Below are 19,499 nucleotides of genomic sequence, written 5' to 3' on the forward strand. Positions count from 1 at the left end.
TCAAGTTGTACATCTCAAAGTCTACTAGGTTCTTTTGTGTAGTCTATGGAGGAATGCAATAGGAGATGAAGATTGCAATACACATATACAAGGCCCTCTGCTTTGCTGGCTGCCAACCTATTTCATTTCATAGAATCAATGAAGCCATATGTACTCCAATTACTCTGAGATGCAATAAAAAAAATTGATTTTATAAATTACAAAGACAGTCAATCAAATAAAAATTAGAATAAGAAATATTTTAAATTAGAATATAATTCATATAAAGTTAAACCTATGATAGAAGTTTGATTGCCGACTTTTGAAAATGTTTGGTGGTTGGCTATGGACGTTCCACCACTTTATATGGTCCATTTATTTTTTTATCTGCTGTTGCATCAACATCTGCATAAATTCCATCAGAGGATGCAAAACTTCCAAACTCATCTTGAATCTCTATAGCAACTTTAGGACTCTAAACATTATTTTGAAAACTTTTTTATATCTATGAACAACTTCAACATCCATATGTGGTGTTGTTCTATTTGGCAGTCCTAACATATCAACATGGTATTAGTTGGGTTGCACAACATATGTCAAAAGTTGCAAAGGAGTTGTTATTTTATCTAATCTTTTCATGGTTACCTCATATATTTGCCTTCAGAAATACTTAGAGGGGTCTTGCTCATTTGCTATAATATCTTTAACTTGCTCCACCATTTTATCTATGCAATCATAAATGTCACTCAATGTTGGCTTAGCAGTATTACAACAACGAATGAGGGTGTATATTTGCTCAGTGAAAGTAGACAACCTATTCGAGCTCACCAATCATCATCAAGAATTAATGTTTAGATCTTATTTTTTATCTGTTTGAGATTGCCTTCAAACAGTCCAAATATCATTAATCACCATACTTTTCAAGGCTTGTTTGACATCGACAAGCCTTTTGAGAAGAATGTAGTGTGGCAAAGCGTGTCTCAACCACCTTGAATTGAAAGATAATAATTTAAAAAAACATATAAATCTTACATATATTTAAAAAAAACATTTAATAACAATTATATATTTTTAATACAAAAGAAAACTTACCTTTAACAATTCTAGCTTGGCGAATTGTCCACAAATGGCTTGTGACATGTAATGATTACAAATAAACATCTCAATTTCTTTGATTTCTTCATAAATCTTTAGTATCCATTGAATTTTGCCAATTTTTTGTAGCTTTAAATTTAAAGAATGAACTACACAAGGGGTACACCAAATATTTGGATATCTTGCTTCCACAATGAACTTTGTTGCTTTGCATACTTTTACATTATCTATGATCATTGAACAACACTTTCTGGTTCCCACTGACTTAAATTGCTTCAATTAGACTGTTGGCAATAAATTCGTTATCCTTTTTGCCCAACGTTGCATTCCATTGCTTTCAAAAATATTGTCCCCTTTGGGCTCATTGCAATCATATTGATTAATGGCGTGTTTCTAGGATCCTTCCATCCATCACAAATGATAGAAACCCTAGAGATTTTCCATGAACCTCGAATCACTTACAATTGTCTATCAATAATATCTTTTTCTTTAGCCAAAAGGGTAGTACGAATCTTTTTGTAATCTAGGCTTTTGTATCCTTTTGGTGCTTCATTAATTGACTTGACCATCTCTTGCCAATATGTAGAGTGAACCACATTAAATGGAATTCCATTTCCATACAAAAAACATGCAATATTCTGATCTATGTCCTTTTGACTTTGCAAATTAAATGTTTTTTCAAGAGATCTTAAATTGTTTTTCTTGTGACCAGTAGATGTTCCCAAAGTTGGATCAGAAGGGGTTCTATTTAGACTTATAGTTGACCTTTGATTTGATGTTTGAACCTGATTACCCGTGTCATAACGTTCTTTTTGATATTTTGCAATCTTCTCAGTTGACAATCCATTCTCTGGACATTCACCAATGTTTAGACCAGGGCACACTTCACTTCCTAGTATGCGAACCTTTATAATCAACTAAACACTCATGACACCTCGATTTATAATCTCCACCTTAAATTTTTCAAGGATGGTGACATTTTCACAATGAGATTTAGCGTTTGATTTGATCCATTTGTTGTTTCCTAATGCTTTGACATCAGGTGATGATGATGCCATGATTCAAAACTTGCAAAAAAATAATTTAATAAAATTATAAATCATAAATAATATACATTGAGTTTGTAAAACAAAAATTATAATTTTTAAATTGATTTAAGAATGTAATTTAAATAATTTTAAATATATATTTAATGTTTACTATTTCAAAATTAATTTTACAAAATATACTATCTAAAAATCTATAATTATATACACAAATTTGAAATTTAAATCTAAATTATATAATTATATTAATAAAGAATAAATAAATATATTATGTACAACTATTATTTAATTTCATCAAAATTATAATATATTATAAATTTTTTTTTTGGGGAGGGGGGTAAGCGCTTTTTTGACTGGAGCTATGAACCAGTGAGATCACAAGGAGGACCTCATCTCTGTATCGAAGGCCAAGGCATCCTCATTAAGAACCTCCTTCACAACCTAAGAGCACAGTTATTAATTCCTTAGCCAATGCACGGAGAACAAAACGACCAACAAGCACCTAACGGGCAATCAGCTGACTTGAACACGCTCAAATCTCTTCATTGACTGGCTTAGTGTGCATCACGAAATCTTGCCTCGAATGGAGAAGTCAACGCAGAACTGTGGCAGGTAGTGGGACGGCTAATGCTGAGTCAGCGAACATGGTCTGAGCTTGGACGGGGGCCAGGCTCGAACTATCGACCTCCTTGCTGGAGGCTCGTAGCGGCCAACCGCTGCGTCACGGGGACATCCCATATTATAATTAATTATAATGAAAGAAAACTAAATATGAATAGCAGATAAATACTATTTAATATTTTAAAGAGCATATGCAATAGACAATATCTATTTTTTTTAACACTGTAAATATTAGTGTAGACATATATATTATAGTTCAATAAATTATAATTTATTTAAATTTAAAGATTTATAAAATTACAAACATTATAAAATATAAACAATATAACATTATAAATTTATAATCCTAAAACTAATGCATATGAACAACGCACAACATTGAAAATGAAAACGAAAATAGAGAATTGTACTTGAGCAACCAAATCACAGATGAAGAACTTGTGGACGATGAAGATATCATAGATGAAATTGCAATGAAATTGTAGATGGAAATGTCTCCAGAAATCACAAGAACTAGATGAAATCATTGAACAAATAAAATAGCACATGAAAAAAATTGCAGGGATTTTTGAATGTCGTATGGAGGCATTCGTTTAGGGTTATTTATAAGGTTTTAACTGCAATAAATTGATTTTCCTTGCATATTTGTAGAAATTTCTATTTTTTTTAAAGAATTTTCTTGTAGTTCTTTAAAAACAAATGCTTTTTTAAAAAATAATTTTTAGCCAAATTCTAAAATCTTACATGGCAAATATTTCTCGTTTCTTCAGGCATGGGTCGATATGATTGTTGGTCCATATTTATGCCTTAGTGTATTTATACCCATTTTTGGTACAAAGGTATGCATGCTAGTAAAGAGAGGGTGCTGTTTCCGACAACTTTCTCTACAAGTGACAACATCCATGTTATGCCAAGAATAATATCATTTCCCCCCATGTCCAACACAAGAATTCATCTTTCAGCCCATAATCACTATGCACAGATTGGAAATCTTACTAATACAATGATGCTTATACCTGTTAGCTACCATTGATCTAAATCCATCATGTTTTTTAGTTTGTGTGAGATTATGCTTGAAGCAACCAAGATCAAAGAGACCACAAGATAGCACAATGATGAGAGATAAAATATGACAAGAATAAATTGTATTCCTATCAATAATGCCAAAAGAGATCAACTGGATCAATAATCATTACATACAATGTAGATGAGCCTGCTTATAAAGGCAAGGCTAGGAGACGAGAGCATACAATGATGACAAGTGGCTCAATGAGATGCAAGGGTAGGTAGGGGTAGGTAGGAGAAATAGTAGAATATTCCACATGATGTGGATCACCATCGAAGGTGGAATTATCACTCCACAATAAGTGGATATGATAGAGTAATAACAAGATCACATCATAAAAGGTGGAAATTCTCCTACATACACACTCCCAATGTATGCACATCTCCCTAAGTGTCTCATATGCAAACTACAATGTTATGCATGTACCTAAGTAAACTTAAGTAAAGTGTAATTATATCCAAGAAGAATAAATAATTACACCAACAGTTTGCAATCGCCTCTCAGCTACAAACCTTTCATCAATAAAATTATGTGCAACTCTGTATCAATTAAAGTGACTACTCGTTGGCCTTTTATTACACCTTTTGCCTTGAAAGTGATTGCCTTTTGAGCACTATTAAGTTGTGGAATGGTCCTATCATCCTTGTGTTAGTTTTAATTAGGGTGAAGAGCGGATTCCAATTGCCTAAAGCAACATTGGAATCCGCCCTTTAGGGCTGGGCCCTTTCTCACACGCCACCCTCCAATAGGGCCGACCTTATATCTCACGCAACTTGATGCGCCTCTCATGAAACGTGTTAAGGAAAATAATTAATAAATAAAATATAATTATTGCTAGCCAACCTAGAGGTCTACCATCAAGAGGAAGATATATATGTTTGTACTTCAAGATGAAGTAAATAAATTAATATCTCACACACATCAGCAAATGCGATCTGCTCTGCTCCTAAATGTGATCTGCCCTCCTACACTTGGCGAATCTGCTCCTTGGTGAACTGCAAGAACATTTGGTTATATGCTGCTTCAGCTTGTTGAAGTCATCTTCTGCTGATTGGTGTCTTGGTCGTCTACAACTAGGGCATCATTCTACATCACCTTGGCAAGTTGCTGTTTGGACAACAATAAGAGATAAGTGTTGTAATCAGAACATTATGCTTAATACATAATCAGATCCGAGGATCTTTCTTGCTGGGTTTTTCCTCCTAGGAGGTTTTCCGAGGTACTTGTGTGTTGTGAGTTCATTCTGTTCATTTCTCTACTTTTGCTTAATTTTGGAAAATCCTAACACTAACAACAATCAATATTAATCTGGAAATTAAGATAAATTTCTATTTTCTGAGTATTGTATTAATCTAAAAGACTAAATTCAACATGAGAGTAGAGCTATAGGCTAGATCAACTTTCAGATTTCAGAATTTAGTATTCTTTTATTTCCAGATTGTTGTCTCATTTCCAGGTCAGGTCAATGGGGCTGAAAGTTGAAGATAGGCTTGATGGAAATCTCAACTTTGTTGCATGGAAGGTTTGCATCATGGTTGCCCTAGAGGAAGAAGATCTTCTTCTCTTCATAGAAGAGAAAGAGCTAACTGAACTTACAGATGCTGCTGAGCTAAAGCAATTCAAAAGGAATGCTGTCAAGGCCAGAAAGCTCCTTATTGATCCAGTTAAAGATCACCTAGTCACCTCCATTGCCTCATTCACTACTGCAAGAGAAATATTTAGTCATTTACAAGGTACTTATGAAATTAACAATCTCAGTAGGGCAATTACTTTAAGGCAATAATTACTTAATATCAACATGTCAAAAGAAGATTTTGTTATGTCTTATTTCATGAGGATTTCAAAACTAAAGAATCAACTAGGTACAATTGGACATAACATGGAAGACAAGGATCTTGTTATGATTGCTCTAAATGGTCCACCACACTCATGGGAGTCCTTTATTCAAACCATAAGTGGAAGAACTGAATTACCTACCTTTGATCGTCTTAAGAATGATTGCATTCAAGAAGAGTCGCGTCTTATCACAAGGGGGCAACTCAAAAGTCCTCAAGTGGATGATCAACACATGCTTGCAGCCCAATGCAAGAAAGGTGGTAATTGGAAGAAGTATAATCCCAAGAGGAATAGAGATTTCAGACCACCTAGTTCTCAGCATTCTTGGAAGAAGCCAAGAGATATCTCTCGTGTTCGATGTTTCAGATGTGACAAATTTGGTCACTATGCTAAAGAATGTCAGAATGATCCCTCGCAAAGAGAAGCCAACCTAAATGAAGTCTTAGAACAAAATGATGACTTCTTATTCATCTCTGCCCTATCAAGCAGCATACCCTCAGACAGTAACATATGGCTAATTGACAGTGGTGCTTTCAGACACATCACAAGCTATCGTGATCACCTTTCAAACTTAGTAGAAAAGGATAGAAGTCTACATGTGGTAATTGGTGACAATGCTCGATATTCGGTAAGACGTTCTGGCACTACTTCTTTAAATTTAGACTCTGGTATTTCACTTCACCTTAGTGATATCTTATTTGTTCTTGGAATTAAAAGAAACTTAATTTCTATTTCTGCTCTAGAAGATAAAGGTTATCAAGTAGCATTTTCTGAGGGTAAAGCACTTGCTTGGCCTAAGAAATCTAGTTTCAAATCTGCTCATGTTATTGGAAATAGATATGACAGTTTGTATAAGCTCTCCACTAACCTTGTTCAAGCCCTCATTAATGAGGCTCCTGAATCCTATGAGCTATGGCATAGAAGACTTGGACACTTACACTTTCAAGCTCTTCCCTCTTTTGGAAAGATAGTTAAAGGTATGCCTAAACTCAGTAAATTTCATGATGATTCATGTAAAGGTTGTGCTAAGGGGAAAAAAGTTAAAAGTCCTTTTTATAAAAGTGAAAGTAGAATGGAAGAAAAACTAGAACTTGTTCATTCTGATTTATGTGGCCCTATGTCTATAGCTTCTCCTAGTGGATTTCTCTATTATGTAATTTTCATAGATGATTTCTCAAGGAAAACTTGGATCTATTTCTTAAAGTCTAAAGAATCTGATGAAGTCTTAAGTAGATTTAAAGAGTTTAAGGCATTGGTTGAAAACATCTCTGGTAAAAGAATTAAATGCTTAAGGTCTGACAATGGAGGTGAGTATACCTTTGACAGTTTTTATGACTTTTGTATTTAGTTAGGAATTAAGAGGGAGTTCTGTGTTTCCTACAATCCTCAGCAAAATGGAGTTGCTGAAAGAAAGAATAGGACTATTGTTGAGGTTGCAAAGGCCATGATCCATGATCAAGACTTACAAACTTTTCTTTGGGCTGAGGCTTCTAGAACAACAGTCTACATTCAGAATAGATGTCCTCACCGTGCTCTAAAGAATATGACGCCTGAAGAAGCCTTCTCAGGATTCAGACCTGACATCAACCACTTGAGAATTTTTGGAAGTCCTGTATATGTTCATGTGCCTAAAGAAAAACGAACTAAGTTGGAGCCCTCGGAAAGAAAGGAATGCTAGTTGGATACAATGAATCCTCCAAAGCCTTCAGGATCCACATTCCAGGTCAAAGGTATGTTGAGGTAAGTAGGGATGTTACTTTTGAAGAAGATATTGCCTTTAAGAAATCAAAAGGTTCTCTTGTTATTGATGAAGTTAATGACAATCAAGATATGAACATTGATACTAACCCTGAGATTCAGAGGGAGTCTGTCGTGTCTCCACCACAAGAAGAGCATGATAATCCTCCCGAGCCTATGAATCCCACTGATATACCTAGTGACATTGTTGTTAGCAAAAAGAGGCCACTTTGGGTAAGAAACACCATTCAAGAAGCTGAAAGATTTGCAGCTCCTAGTGGCATTTTCAGAGAAACCAAGAGACCTCAAGTATTCTCCAACTATGTTGCATTGATGAGCAATCTCATTGAGTCTGAGCCATGCAATGTTGAAGAAGCCTTGAACCATCATGCCTGGAAGCTAGCTATAGATGAAGAGTATCAGTCAATCATCAAGAATGATGTTTGGGACATTGTGCCTAGACCCAAAGGTAAATCTGTTGTTTCTTCTAAATGGTTATTTAAAATTAAACATAATGTTGATGGTAGTATTGAAAAATATAAAGCTAGATTTGTAGCTCGTGGTTTTTTTCAAAAGGAAGGCATAGACTATGAAGAAACATTTGCTCCTGTTGCTAGATATACCTCTATTAGAACTGTAATAGCTATTGCTGCAGCTAGAGGTTGGAAGCTACATCAAATGGATGTTAAGACTGCCTTCCTTAATGGTGTCATTGAGGAAGAAGTCTATATTGAACAACCTGAGGGTTATGAGATTCAGGATAAAGAAACTCATGTTTGCAGATTGAAGAAAGCTCTATATGGCCTCAAATAGGCTCCTCGTGCTTGGTATGAAAGAATTGATAAGTACTTGGTAAGTTTAGGGTTTTGTAAAAATGATGCTGACTCTAACATTTACTTTAAGGTATCTAATGATGAAATGCTAATTCTAGTTCTATATGTGGATGATTTATTTCTTACTGGTAAAGATGAGCTTATCATTAGATGTAATATAGAATTAGCTTCAAAATTTGAAATGAAGGACTTAGGTCTAATGCATTATTTTCTAGGTCTAGAAGTATGGCAAAGATCTAACGAAATTTTTCTAAGGAAAGGAAAGTATACTATTGATATTTTGAAAAGATTTAGAATGATGGATTGTAAACCTATGTCTACTCCTATGGAATCTAACTTAAAGAAGTTGAGTGTTTTTGCAGCTAAGTTTGATTTTGCAGATCCATCGGAGTACAAGCAGTTGATTGGATCATTGATGTATCTAGTTAACATTAGACCAGACATATGCTATGCAGTGAATGCTTTCAGCCAGTTCATGAGCATGCCCAAACATGTTCATCTTGTTGCAGCCAAGCGCTAAGATATTTGCGAGGCACAGTTGGTTATGGGTTGAAGTATCCACTTAACACTTCAATAACCTTGGAAGGTTATTCAGATGCAGATTGGGCTGAAAGTGTCAAGGACAGGAAAAGCGCTTCTGGCATTTGTTTCAGCTTAGGATCTGCAGTGATCTCTTGGGCTTGCAGAAAACAATCCTTTGTTGCACTAAGTACTGCTGAAGCTGAGTATATTGTAGCAACTGTTGCTTCTAGAGAAGCAGTGTGGCTTCGTAAGCTTCTTGCTGGGTTGTTTGGACAACCTTGGGTACCTACAGTTATACATTGTGACAATCAGAGTTGTATCAAGATGTCTGTCAATCCAGTGCTTCATGACAGGTCAAAACATGTGGAAATTCATTATCACTTCATTCGAGATATGGTACAAAGAGGTGCTATTCAGTTGAAGTATGTCAGCACTGATGATTAGATTGCAGATATCCTTACCAAGCCTCTATCCAAGGTGAAGTTTGTGTACTTCAGAGACAGGCTTGGGATTTCAGAAAATGAGACCTTGGTTGAGAGGGAGTCTCATCCCTAGTGATGCATTGTGTTGCATCAACCACCTTCTGCGGGCAATGTAAGGTGGTAGTCTTCTCAGGGAGAAGAGTAATTGTTACCATCCTCTGGGGGCAATGTAAGATGGTAGAAAAGATCCTCACCACCCTCTGCGGGCAATGTAAGGTGGCTTCAGTCTTTGCTTGTGTGCAAGATGAAAAGATCTTTTGTTATGTAATTCCAATCTTTGCTTGTGTGCAAGATGGAAGACCTTTGATTGTGTAATTCCATTCTATGCTTGTGTGCAAGATGGAAGTCTACTATGTTTTGAATATGTAATCCATTCTTTGCTTGTGTGCAAGATGGAAGATAGTGATATTCTGATTATATTCTCTTCTCCGTAATTAAGAGGGAGTGTTAGTTTTAATTAGGGTGAAGAGCGGATTCCAATTGCCTAAGGCAACATTGGAATCCGCCCTTTAGGGCTGGGCCGTTTCTCACACGCCACCCTCCAATAGGGCTGGGCCCTTTCTCACACGCCACCCTCCAATAGGGCCGACCCTATATCTCACGCAACTTGATGTGCCTCTCATGAAACGTGTCAAGGAAAATAATTAATAAATAAAATATAATTATTGCTAGCCAACCTAGAGGTCTACCATCAAGAGGAAGATATATATGTGTGTACTTCAAGATGAAGTAAATAAATTAATATCTCACACACATCAGCAAATGCGATCTGCTCTGCTCCTAAATGTGATCTGCCCTCCTACACTTGGCGAATCTGCTCCTTGGTGAACTGCAAGAACATTTGGTTATATGGTGCTTCAGCCGGTTGAAGTCATCTTTTGTTGATTGGTGTCTTGGTCATCTACAACTAGGGCATCATTCTACTTCACCTTGGCAAGTTGCTGTTTGGACAACAATCAGAGATAAGTGTTGCAATCAGAACATTATGCTTAATACATAATCAGATCTGAGGATCTTTCTTGCTGGGTTTTTCCTCCAGGAGGTTTTCCGAGGGTACTTGTGTGTTGTGAGTTCATTCTGTTCATTTCTCTACTTTTGCTTAATTCTGGAAAATCCTAACACTAACAACAATCAATATTAATCTGGAAATTAAGATAAATTTCTATTTTCTGAGTATTGTATTAATCTAAAAGACTAAATTCAACACCTTGGGCTCTTCTTCTGATGTATTTTTCTCTTCACTACTCTTTGAGTCAGATTGCTGATCTGATTTTTCTAATGCAGACTCTTCAGCAAAAAATACTCCAACTGCTTAGACTTTTCTTCCATTTTGTACTTATGTGAGGGGTCCCAAGGTACTCTGCAATGGAAGCACAATTTCATCCTTTTGAGGTTATTCAACTACTCACTATCCAACCTATTTGAATCACCTTGTGGCTGATGTGAGCTCCTGTGCGAATGATTTTTAATCCTTGCCCTTCTTATGAGGGAATCCCTTAGACTGAAATTTGTTTCTAGAATTAGAAGCCTCCACGTCTCTAGCCCTTTTGATGGCTTCTTGTAAAGTAGGTGGATTAAAAGCCTTAATCCAACCACTCAATGGATTTGCGAACCCATCCATAAAAAGGACCATGAGTAGTCTTTTTGAAATATCAATGACCAACATTGCAAGTCTCTTAAATTCTACATGTGTCAATTGAACCCCATTGCTTTAGTTGTGGGAACTATTTGAAATGTAGCTCTCGATCCTCCTTATCAAATCTCTTAATCAACCTCCCTGTAAAATTGCATAAGAAGTAGTCCTATCATGTCCCATGGTGATCATCCCATGATGCCATGACTCATGTGCGATGCCATCAAGATGTATGTAGTGCCCCCTTTTGTAAATACTCATTTTGTCCCTAAAATCACAATTCCAAGCTCATTGAAAATGTAATCCATAAAATAGATATTTCCTACTAGGGTTAGGAACATAAACTTAATCTTAGGATATCTCTCATTTATTGAGAAATTCAACCATGGGGAAGCTAGAATAAGGTGACTTGATAGGGTGCTCTAGCAATCCCCTAGCCTAGGCCGAAGAGTGGATACACCATTCCTCTTGGCCTCATGTGCCCCTTTCCATCCATATGAGGTGGTGTACCTAGTGAAGTGTCCTATAACTGTTCCCCTTCATCATGCCATCCTATTCCACTTCTTATGATTGGATTCCTTAGCATATTGATCCACCATGACAGAGGGTTGGGGTTCATTTACAATAGGGTGTCTCGGAAATCCTTCCCTTCTAAGCCCAAGGGCAACACTCCTTATACCCCCTTGGCCTCATGGGACCCCTAGTCACCACCATTAGGTGGCGTACTTAGAAGAGGATACCAATGCTGTTTCCCCTCCTTGTAAGCCCTTTAAACCATAGTTGGAAAACTCGGATTCGCCACGGGCTCGGCAGCCCAAAACTTGGACTCAAACTTGGACTCGGCAAAAACTTGGGAAGGGACTTTGCAAAAAAGAAAACCATAGTTTTACGAAGAAAAAAGAAAAGAAATTACTGCATTTAGAGAATATAAGAGCCATAATTGAAACATTACGCATGTCATATGATCTCCAAATACTCAATATTTGAAATTTCATTGTTCTTGCTCATAGTTTCAAACTTTAAAATCTATAACAGCAGCATAAGTTTATAAATGTTTACAAAATTACATATAATGATATGTCCAAATGTGAAAAACAACAAAGTAAACAGCAATAACAAATGACAAAATGAGAAAAAGTGAAAAAACAAACACGTTTTGAACTGTCACTGGGCGTTCTCAGCAAACAGCAAGAGTTCTTCATTAGGACTTGGGAGTCCTGACATCAGACTTGCGTGAGTCCTCAGAAAAAACTCAGGAGTCTTTGTCTTGGACTCTCCCGGACTCAGCTTGTGAGTTTGTGGCGAGTCGACTCAGCCCACCAATGGACTCGCAAGTCTTGGCGAGTCTGCAGAGTCTTCCAACTAGGCTTTAAACCTCTATCATAGCTGATTATAACATCGAAGCAAAACATATATACACACACACGCAATCATAAACAGATATCGTATTTCTAAACTGTATACACATTAATCAACAGTGAGCAGTCATAAACAAGATTCGTTATGCTATGTATATCACAAGAAACTCGTACTAGATCAATCTGTTGTATGCCTTAATTTATTATCAATATTAAATCTGACCTCTTCGATGGTTCTTCCTAGGTTGTTAGAGTGGTTATTTGTATCCTTCCATTGGTGATGGGAAGTTTTGTCTGTTCCCTGCAGTTGTACTGCTAGAGGGAGACACAGCTCTTCATTGTTTAACCTCTGGCCCTTTCATAACTAAACGCTTACCTTTGGAATCGCCTTAATTATATGTTAACCAATCTGTCTAGTAATAATGCATTTATCCAATTACGTTCACTATTGTGTGCTTGCTGTCATTTAGGGGAGTAAGTGATTCATTGAAGTATTATACTTCTCAACCATGAACATTATCATCCTCTATAGCCAGTCGACCCTTTGTTTTGCTTTGGTTCTAATTAAGTTGCTTGAAAATTATGAAGTCTCATAAATGAGACAATTTTCTGGTCATTGGTGTCTCTTTGATTTATTTGTTTTCTGTTTTTCTCCTTTCTTAAAAAATGGTTTAAGGATTGTTAATAGACGCGTCATGGATAATTTATTGCTGCATACTTAGTGGCTTCTTCTTTCGACATAGGATTAAGCTGGAAATAGGTGTCTACCTTCTAAATCGAAGCTCTAGCTGAAATTTTCCCTGAATCGTTGTAATAAGGAAGTCGATTTTGCTACCTTCTTTCATAGATCATAGTTCTCTATTCTATCACCAATGTGGGGTCTATGCTTCATTCTAACATCAATGTATTCCCTCAAGGATATAGAAGCTTGGAATTCAGGGCCTCCACTCTCCCAATCATGTCTGAATTGATCTTGCCAATCTGTTATCTAGGGATCACTGTTAACTAGTGTTGGTGCCCTAGGTGGAAAGTTAGGCATAAGAGGCCTCAAATTGATGGTTCTAGTTTGTAGACAAAGTTATTATTTTTTTAAAATATTGCTCCAATTTAGACAATTTGACAAGCATCTTTAGGGTTTTCAGACCTTTTGGATGTGATGGTAGGGTCATATTTGACCAAGCATGCTTCAGAATATGAGTAACCTATGCTTGCCTAATGGAAAACTGCTTCAAACTCTTGCAAATCTTGCCTTTGAAATCCAGTCTAATGAGCAAAGCCAAAACTCTTGAAGTCAACATAAGATGTGCAGAAGGCTTTTTCAATGTTTTTAAAAAACTTTGCCTTTTTTTAATAACTTTTCTAATTGATACTTACAAAACAATGCACAAGAATATTTTTTTTTCAAATTTTTTTATGTGAGTTGTGCTATGATTCTATGCGGGAAGGCCATATGGCTTTTTTAAGCAAAAAGTTTGTGTATATTGCTCTAATTTAGACAATTTGATAGGAGTTCTTAGGGTTTTTGGACTGTTTGGATGTAATGATATGGTCATATTTGTTTCAAAATGCTTCAGAAGACGAGTTAAAATCCTTGAAACTCTTGCAATTATTGTCTTTGAAGGCCAATCTGGATCAAATGATGAGCATAACTAGAAAATTCAAGACTCTTGAACTCAAAATAAGATGAACATTTTAAATGCAAATATGTAAATGTACCTAAGAAATAACTCTCTCAAAATGAGACCTAGTTGCCCTTGTTACATAGAAAATGAATAAATCTTTAACAGTATGGCTTTGATAGCATGTGAGATTGAATTAGAATCCAAATAAAAACCTATATCTAGGTGTGAAGAAACAAGTTACACAAGATAGAAGCAATCTGACAAATAATATAGAATGCTAATATTGGCTATATTGCAACATGAGGATATGAAAAAGATGTAATACATAAAATTGTTTACAAAAATATATGGGCCTTTGAGATGAATGAGTCAAGGAGATCATATCCAAATGTCGTTAGTTTAAGTTTCAGTCACTCCCAATTAGGAGGCGAGTTAATCAGTCTAAGATGTCTATAGTTGAATATCTAATTTGTGGATTAGTTAACCAGATCTGACTAATACAGGGGTGGCTTTTGTTGAATAGAGATGGCGCCTAATTACTATCAAGGATTGATGGGGTCTATGTACGTCAAGTTAAGGTGAACACGTCACAATTAGTGACTTAGTCGAGGAAAATTAATTATTCTAATATCCTAAGTAAACATATTGATAGGCACAGTATCACATGAATAGGAATGGTAAATAAAATAGTGAGAAACTAGATAATTATTCCCATGCAGCAGATTTCTTCTCTCTCTCTCCCCCCTCAGCTTCAAGTTAGGCTATCAACTTTCAAGACATGATATTATTGAATGATTTTGTCTTTCCTTATCAAAATTTTGCTTTTGCAAGGAAAAAATCCTTTACTTTTTTGTTTACTGGAAAGCATGATATAAGTTATGTATGATGTGTATTGGCTTATGAAAGGTAGGTATCTTGTATATAGTCACAGGGAAAGAATGCTTCCATGTTGAATACTTATTTACCATCTTGTCTTTACTACCATTGAATGTCACTTTAACTTTGTAAATGTAGATCCAAAGAACAAGTTTTATCAAACAAATGCTGATATTTTGTCAGTAAGGTTTATTGTGAAACAAAGTGAAGGGCATTTCCTCTTGCTTATGACTTGAGAAATTAAACAAAGTTCTCAATGAGATGTCTCCTTCTAAGTATTGTGTTTAGTCTGTAAATAATATTTCATAGAACTGAATCTGGCACATAATTTTGCAACCTGTCTCTATTTAATGCGTAGGAATCTTTGTGCCTCTCTCTTTGACATTCACTCTTTGGTCAAATTTGGTTCTTAAATTTCCCGTTTTTTATTTTATTTGTAGGATGCTAATGGTGGTGATCAAGGAGAACAAAGAAGACAAGAAATACTAAGAAGCCATTCTAAATCCTTAATTGCACTTGCTCGACGCCATGCAGGCTACCAGACATTGTGGGATATTTGCTCTGATCTTGGGGACATGAATTACCTCCGAAGCCTTATGGTTTGCGCTTGCATCCATTTTCACACCTTTTTGTTCTTGTAAATTTGGTTGTCATTTACTAGATGCTCAGCTAAGGTCAAATTTGTCCTTTGAGCTCTTGCAATTCTATATAGGAAATGGTACGTATAGGAACTTAACATTTTAAGGGTTCTGTCAACTAATGAGATTTATGTGTAACGAATTTAAGTGAATGCTTCCTTCGATGGTTAAATCAATGACATCATCCTTCTCTAGTTGAAATTGGATCACTTGCTTCTGTCATGCTGCAAAAGCTTATTTCAGTCTCAAATATTGTGATGGCAATCTTCAATTGATGGTTAATATTAGAAAGATGTGTATGAGATAGCTTTTGCGATTTTTTTTATTATTATTTATACATAAAATTAGAGTCTCAATTGATAAGAAGATGAGTTTTATCAGTCTATATATCATAACATTGATAAAACGTTCATCTAGACATTATAGAACCTTTGTGAGCATGGGTAATTGAATAGGAATCATGGGTATTTTACTATTTTTGCATTATGAAAATGGCATTTCTTGCCAACTATGACTTATCTTGTATTCAGCAGTATAATGAACATTGAATATAGCATGGCAACATTGTCTATGGCAGTGCTTGTATACTAAACAAGTAGTCCATTTACATGTAAAATAAGGTATTAATCAGGGCATAGTAATTTATGATCTATGTTCTACCATTTCTGCAAATTTATCCTTGTTCCCATGATTGTATTTATTCCTAATGATAGCATCAACAAAGGTGGAAAGATTCATAAATGGCCTCCATCAGTTTAGGAAATCTAAACATGCTGTAGGTGATCATCCTTCGGCTGCAGGTTGACAGTTGCCCTTTGTTGTATGTTAGTTCTCTTCAAAAGCATCTCATCAACATTAATCTTTCCACCTTTGCATTAGGAACAAATACAATAATGGGAACAAGGAAATTTGCAGAAATGGTAGAACATGGATCATAAATTACTATGCCCTGATTTTGCTATACCTAATTAATACCCCATTGAATAAGTGGTAGTTTCTATTGTTCCCACTAAACAAGTGGATGATTTGGCTGTTACTCATCCCACTGAATAAGTGGTTACATTGTACTAAGCTTTCTCACCGCATAAGAGAATTTGAATTGCCTTTGGTTCTAAGTTTGTTGGCAGATCAGGGTTTGTAGAGATGCTTCCCCTTCTGATAGATTGATCAAACAGAAGTCTTCAATTAGGACAAGAATAGGAGATACATGATTTATTAAATGTTAATCTTGCTGAATTTTAGTTCTAATGCTTGGTTTAATTGGCCATACTGTTTTGGTAATACTGAAATATTTTTGAAATTCACAGCATGAGAGTATGGGTCTCAAAGAAGGTCGATTCAGCAATTATGTCTTTGAACAATGTTATAAAAACCACCAGTATGCTAAGCTTCTCAGATTGGGAGAGGAGTTCCAGGGAGAACTAGCTACATTTCTTCAAAAGCACAAGAACATACTTTGGCTTCATGAAATCTTCCAAAATCATTTCACATCAGCTTCTAGCACTCTCCATACATTTGCTCTTTCATCCGAAGATGAGATCACCACATCAATTGATGAGCCAACAGAAGTTTGTGATAAGAAGGCACATTTATCACTTTCTGAACGGAGACGCTTGTTAAATCTTGCAAAGATAGCTGCTTTAGCAGGTGCGTTTCCATAACTTATGAATAGGTTTCATGTTCCAGTATCATAAAGTGTTTTCATGTAGTTTCTTTGTTTTTGTCTTGTCAAATTGAAAAAAATCTTGAATTTGGCAATGAGTGGGGTCTACATTTGGCTTCTCAGATTATAATTAAAGTTTCTATTATGACTTTGCTGCAATGCTTTAATTTCATTCCTCTTTTTCTCTTGGGTTTTCTATTTTAATTCAAATCTGATGTGTATGTACATAAAGCAGACAAGCATATACTTGTACTTTGATAAATAGTATAACGGATAACCTTCTATGTGGATGCAAACATTGGGTGATAAAATAGTCTTTTTTCAATAATTATTTGGGGAACAATATATGGGGCCCCATCCAACTACAACCAAATGAAAACTAACATGAACAAAGCTCTCATCCAACATAATCAACTACACTTTTCCTTTCTTACTTTTTGATCTTGTCACTATATATCTTGACATATGTAACTTAATAGGTTTGTTTTCATTGGCTTTTCCTCTTTCCATCCACATAATGGCTTAACCGCTTCGTGATCTGTATATGAGGAATCCAGTAAAGGTTTATTGACCATTGGTAACAAAGAATCTTGAAAATGTCAGGCAACACCCTATTCTTCTTGTGTTGAAAGAGTAGGAGGCCAATACTAATCCACTATACTACCTATTGGGTGTTTTGGAGATAGGGGATGCAACATAAATTGCTTCTCATTGATAGAAACAGGTTTTACTCAATTCATTTTGAATTCCTACATGCTTACAAGAGCTTTTTGTTTACCTTTTTGCAACCTTTTTGCAAAGAGCTATCTTGAGAGAGTTCTTGAAGAGGTTGATATTGAGAAACTATTTCAAAGTATTTGGGAAGAGAAGGCAGATGCTTCATTTGCCTCATTTGATGAATTTTGAACCTCCCTTTAATAGACCGATGAGAAAACCAAGCTCCTTGCCACCAAGTCCTTTTTTCACTTGCATGAGCTTCTTCTTTGATCATTGAGCAACAATATGATGTACCTAAAACCAATTCCTACATCTAGATGAAATATATTCGTAGTTCAAAGCTTGCTTCGAAAGTCTTACATGGCATTTTAACCAAAATGTTTTGTATTATTCAAATACTCCTAGTAGTAATCAGATTTGTATAAATATTTCTGAATTTGATAAAGCTTGTCTAATACATTGCAATAGTTTTCCTCATTGTCTCTCAACCTTAAAGTGAGAAGATGAACGTGATGAGCAAGATGAAGTCACGTTGTGTGAGCCCTAGGCATGGTGACTTGGAAGCTGCAATAGCAGAGGAAGCAGTTTAGGAAGATTCATATGCAAATGGAGATGTGGACGATTCTTGGGCAAACAATTGGGTAGAGGAACACGATTTTTCTTCGTTTTCCCATGATTGCTTGCCCTTTGATGGGGATGGAGTTGAGGATGTTTCTTCTGTGGATGATTCGGTTGATGAGGAGGATGAACTTCTTTTGGATATCCTCCTTGATGCCCATCTAAAGGTTAAAAGGCTTGCTAGGGAGTTTATGGTGGAGGTCATAGATGCAGTTTCAGGTATGTGTAAAGGATTTCTCCTCCCTTCTACGAGTGTTCCTTTCAAGCTTGTCCACAATTATGTAGATCTATCGATGGCCATGTCTTCTACTCAAGAAAATTATTGGGTTTCAGTTTGAGTTTGTTGAGGATGGTGTTGTTCCTTCATGTCGCTTGTTATTCTTGTTTTGCCCCCTAGGGTTTTGGAGATGTGAGTTGGATGTTTGTGGTGCTTCAATCATGTAGATAGGTGGTGATTCTGATGTAATGGTTGAGAATTTTGGTGCTCCTGGGACTATTGTTTCTACTTTGGATTGTGATATGTTAGTTGCTGTCTTGTCACCTCATGTTGCTGCCTCTAATTCGACCCCTAGGGTTTTGGAGGTTCTTTGTGCAGAGTTGTGTGGTGCATCCATAGAGGAGGGGCAGTTGCAAATCGATATTCGTGATTCCATTCTTGCTGATTTGTTGACTTGGCTTCGGTGCTCGTTTGTTGGGAGATTTTGTTGCAATCGTCCCAATATTGATATTGTAAGAAGATGAGTTCTTCGGGTTTGGAGACTTGGAGGCTAGATTGAGGTAACTACAATGTTGAATGTTTTTTTTGTCTTTTTCTTGTTTGGAGGACTCCTCTAGGATCCTTCTAGATGGCCCCTAGTTTCCTAGCATGAACGACCTTTGTTGCCTTGGTTTCAACCAATGACACATTCAAATTTCCTATTTGGGTTATATTGTGAGGGTAGCCGTTGGAGTATTGGAATGAAAAGATTTTTATAATCATGATCATTGCCAATTCTATTGGCAATATTGTACTACAAATATGATCACAAAATGTATGAAGCATTTATTATTCGCTAGATTTTGTGCTTGTGGAGAAAAACAAGGTGTTTGTAATGTGCCCCCTTTTTGAAATGGCATTTACTAATAAATAATAATTAATTAAAATTTAATTAAGTTTA

The 19,499-nt window shown here is 35.9% G+C and overlaps 1 protein-coding gene across 1 annotated transcript in view; it reads left to right on the forward strand.

The window, feature by feature from the left end:
- Positions 1-19,499, forward strand: part of LOC131042820 (nuclear pore complex protein NUP133) — a 128,714-nt gene that overhangs the window by 51,415 nt on the left and 57,800 nt on the right. The window contains exons 5-6 of the mRNA XM_057976135.2: positions 15,147-15,305; positions 16,652-16,991. Of these exons, the coding sequence (XP_057832118.2) occupies positions 15,147-15,305; positions 16,652-16,991 (499 nt within the window). The remainder of the gene's footprint in view (positions 1-15,146; positions 15,306-16,651; positions 16,992-19,499) is intronic.

The sequence above is a fragment of the Cryptomeria japonica genome, chromosome 9, assembly GCF_030272615.1.
Source record: "Cryptomeria japonica chromosome 9, Sugi_1.0, whole genome shotgun sequence".
Classification (NCBI taxonomy): Eukaryota; Viridiplantae; Streptophyta; class Pinopsida; order Cupressales; family Cupressaceae; genus Cryptomeria; species Cryptomeria japonica.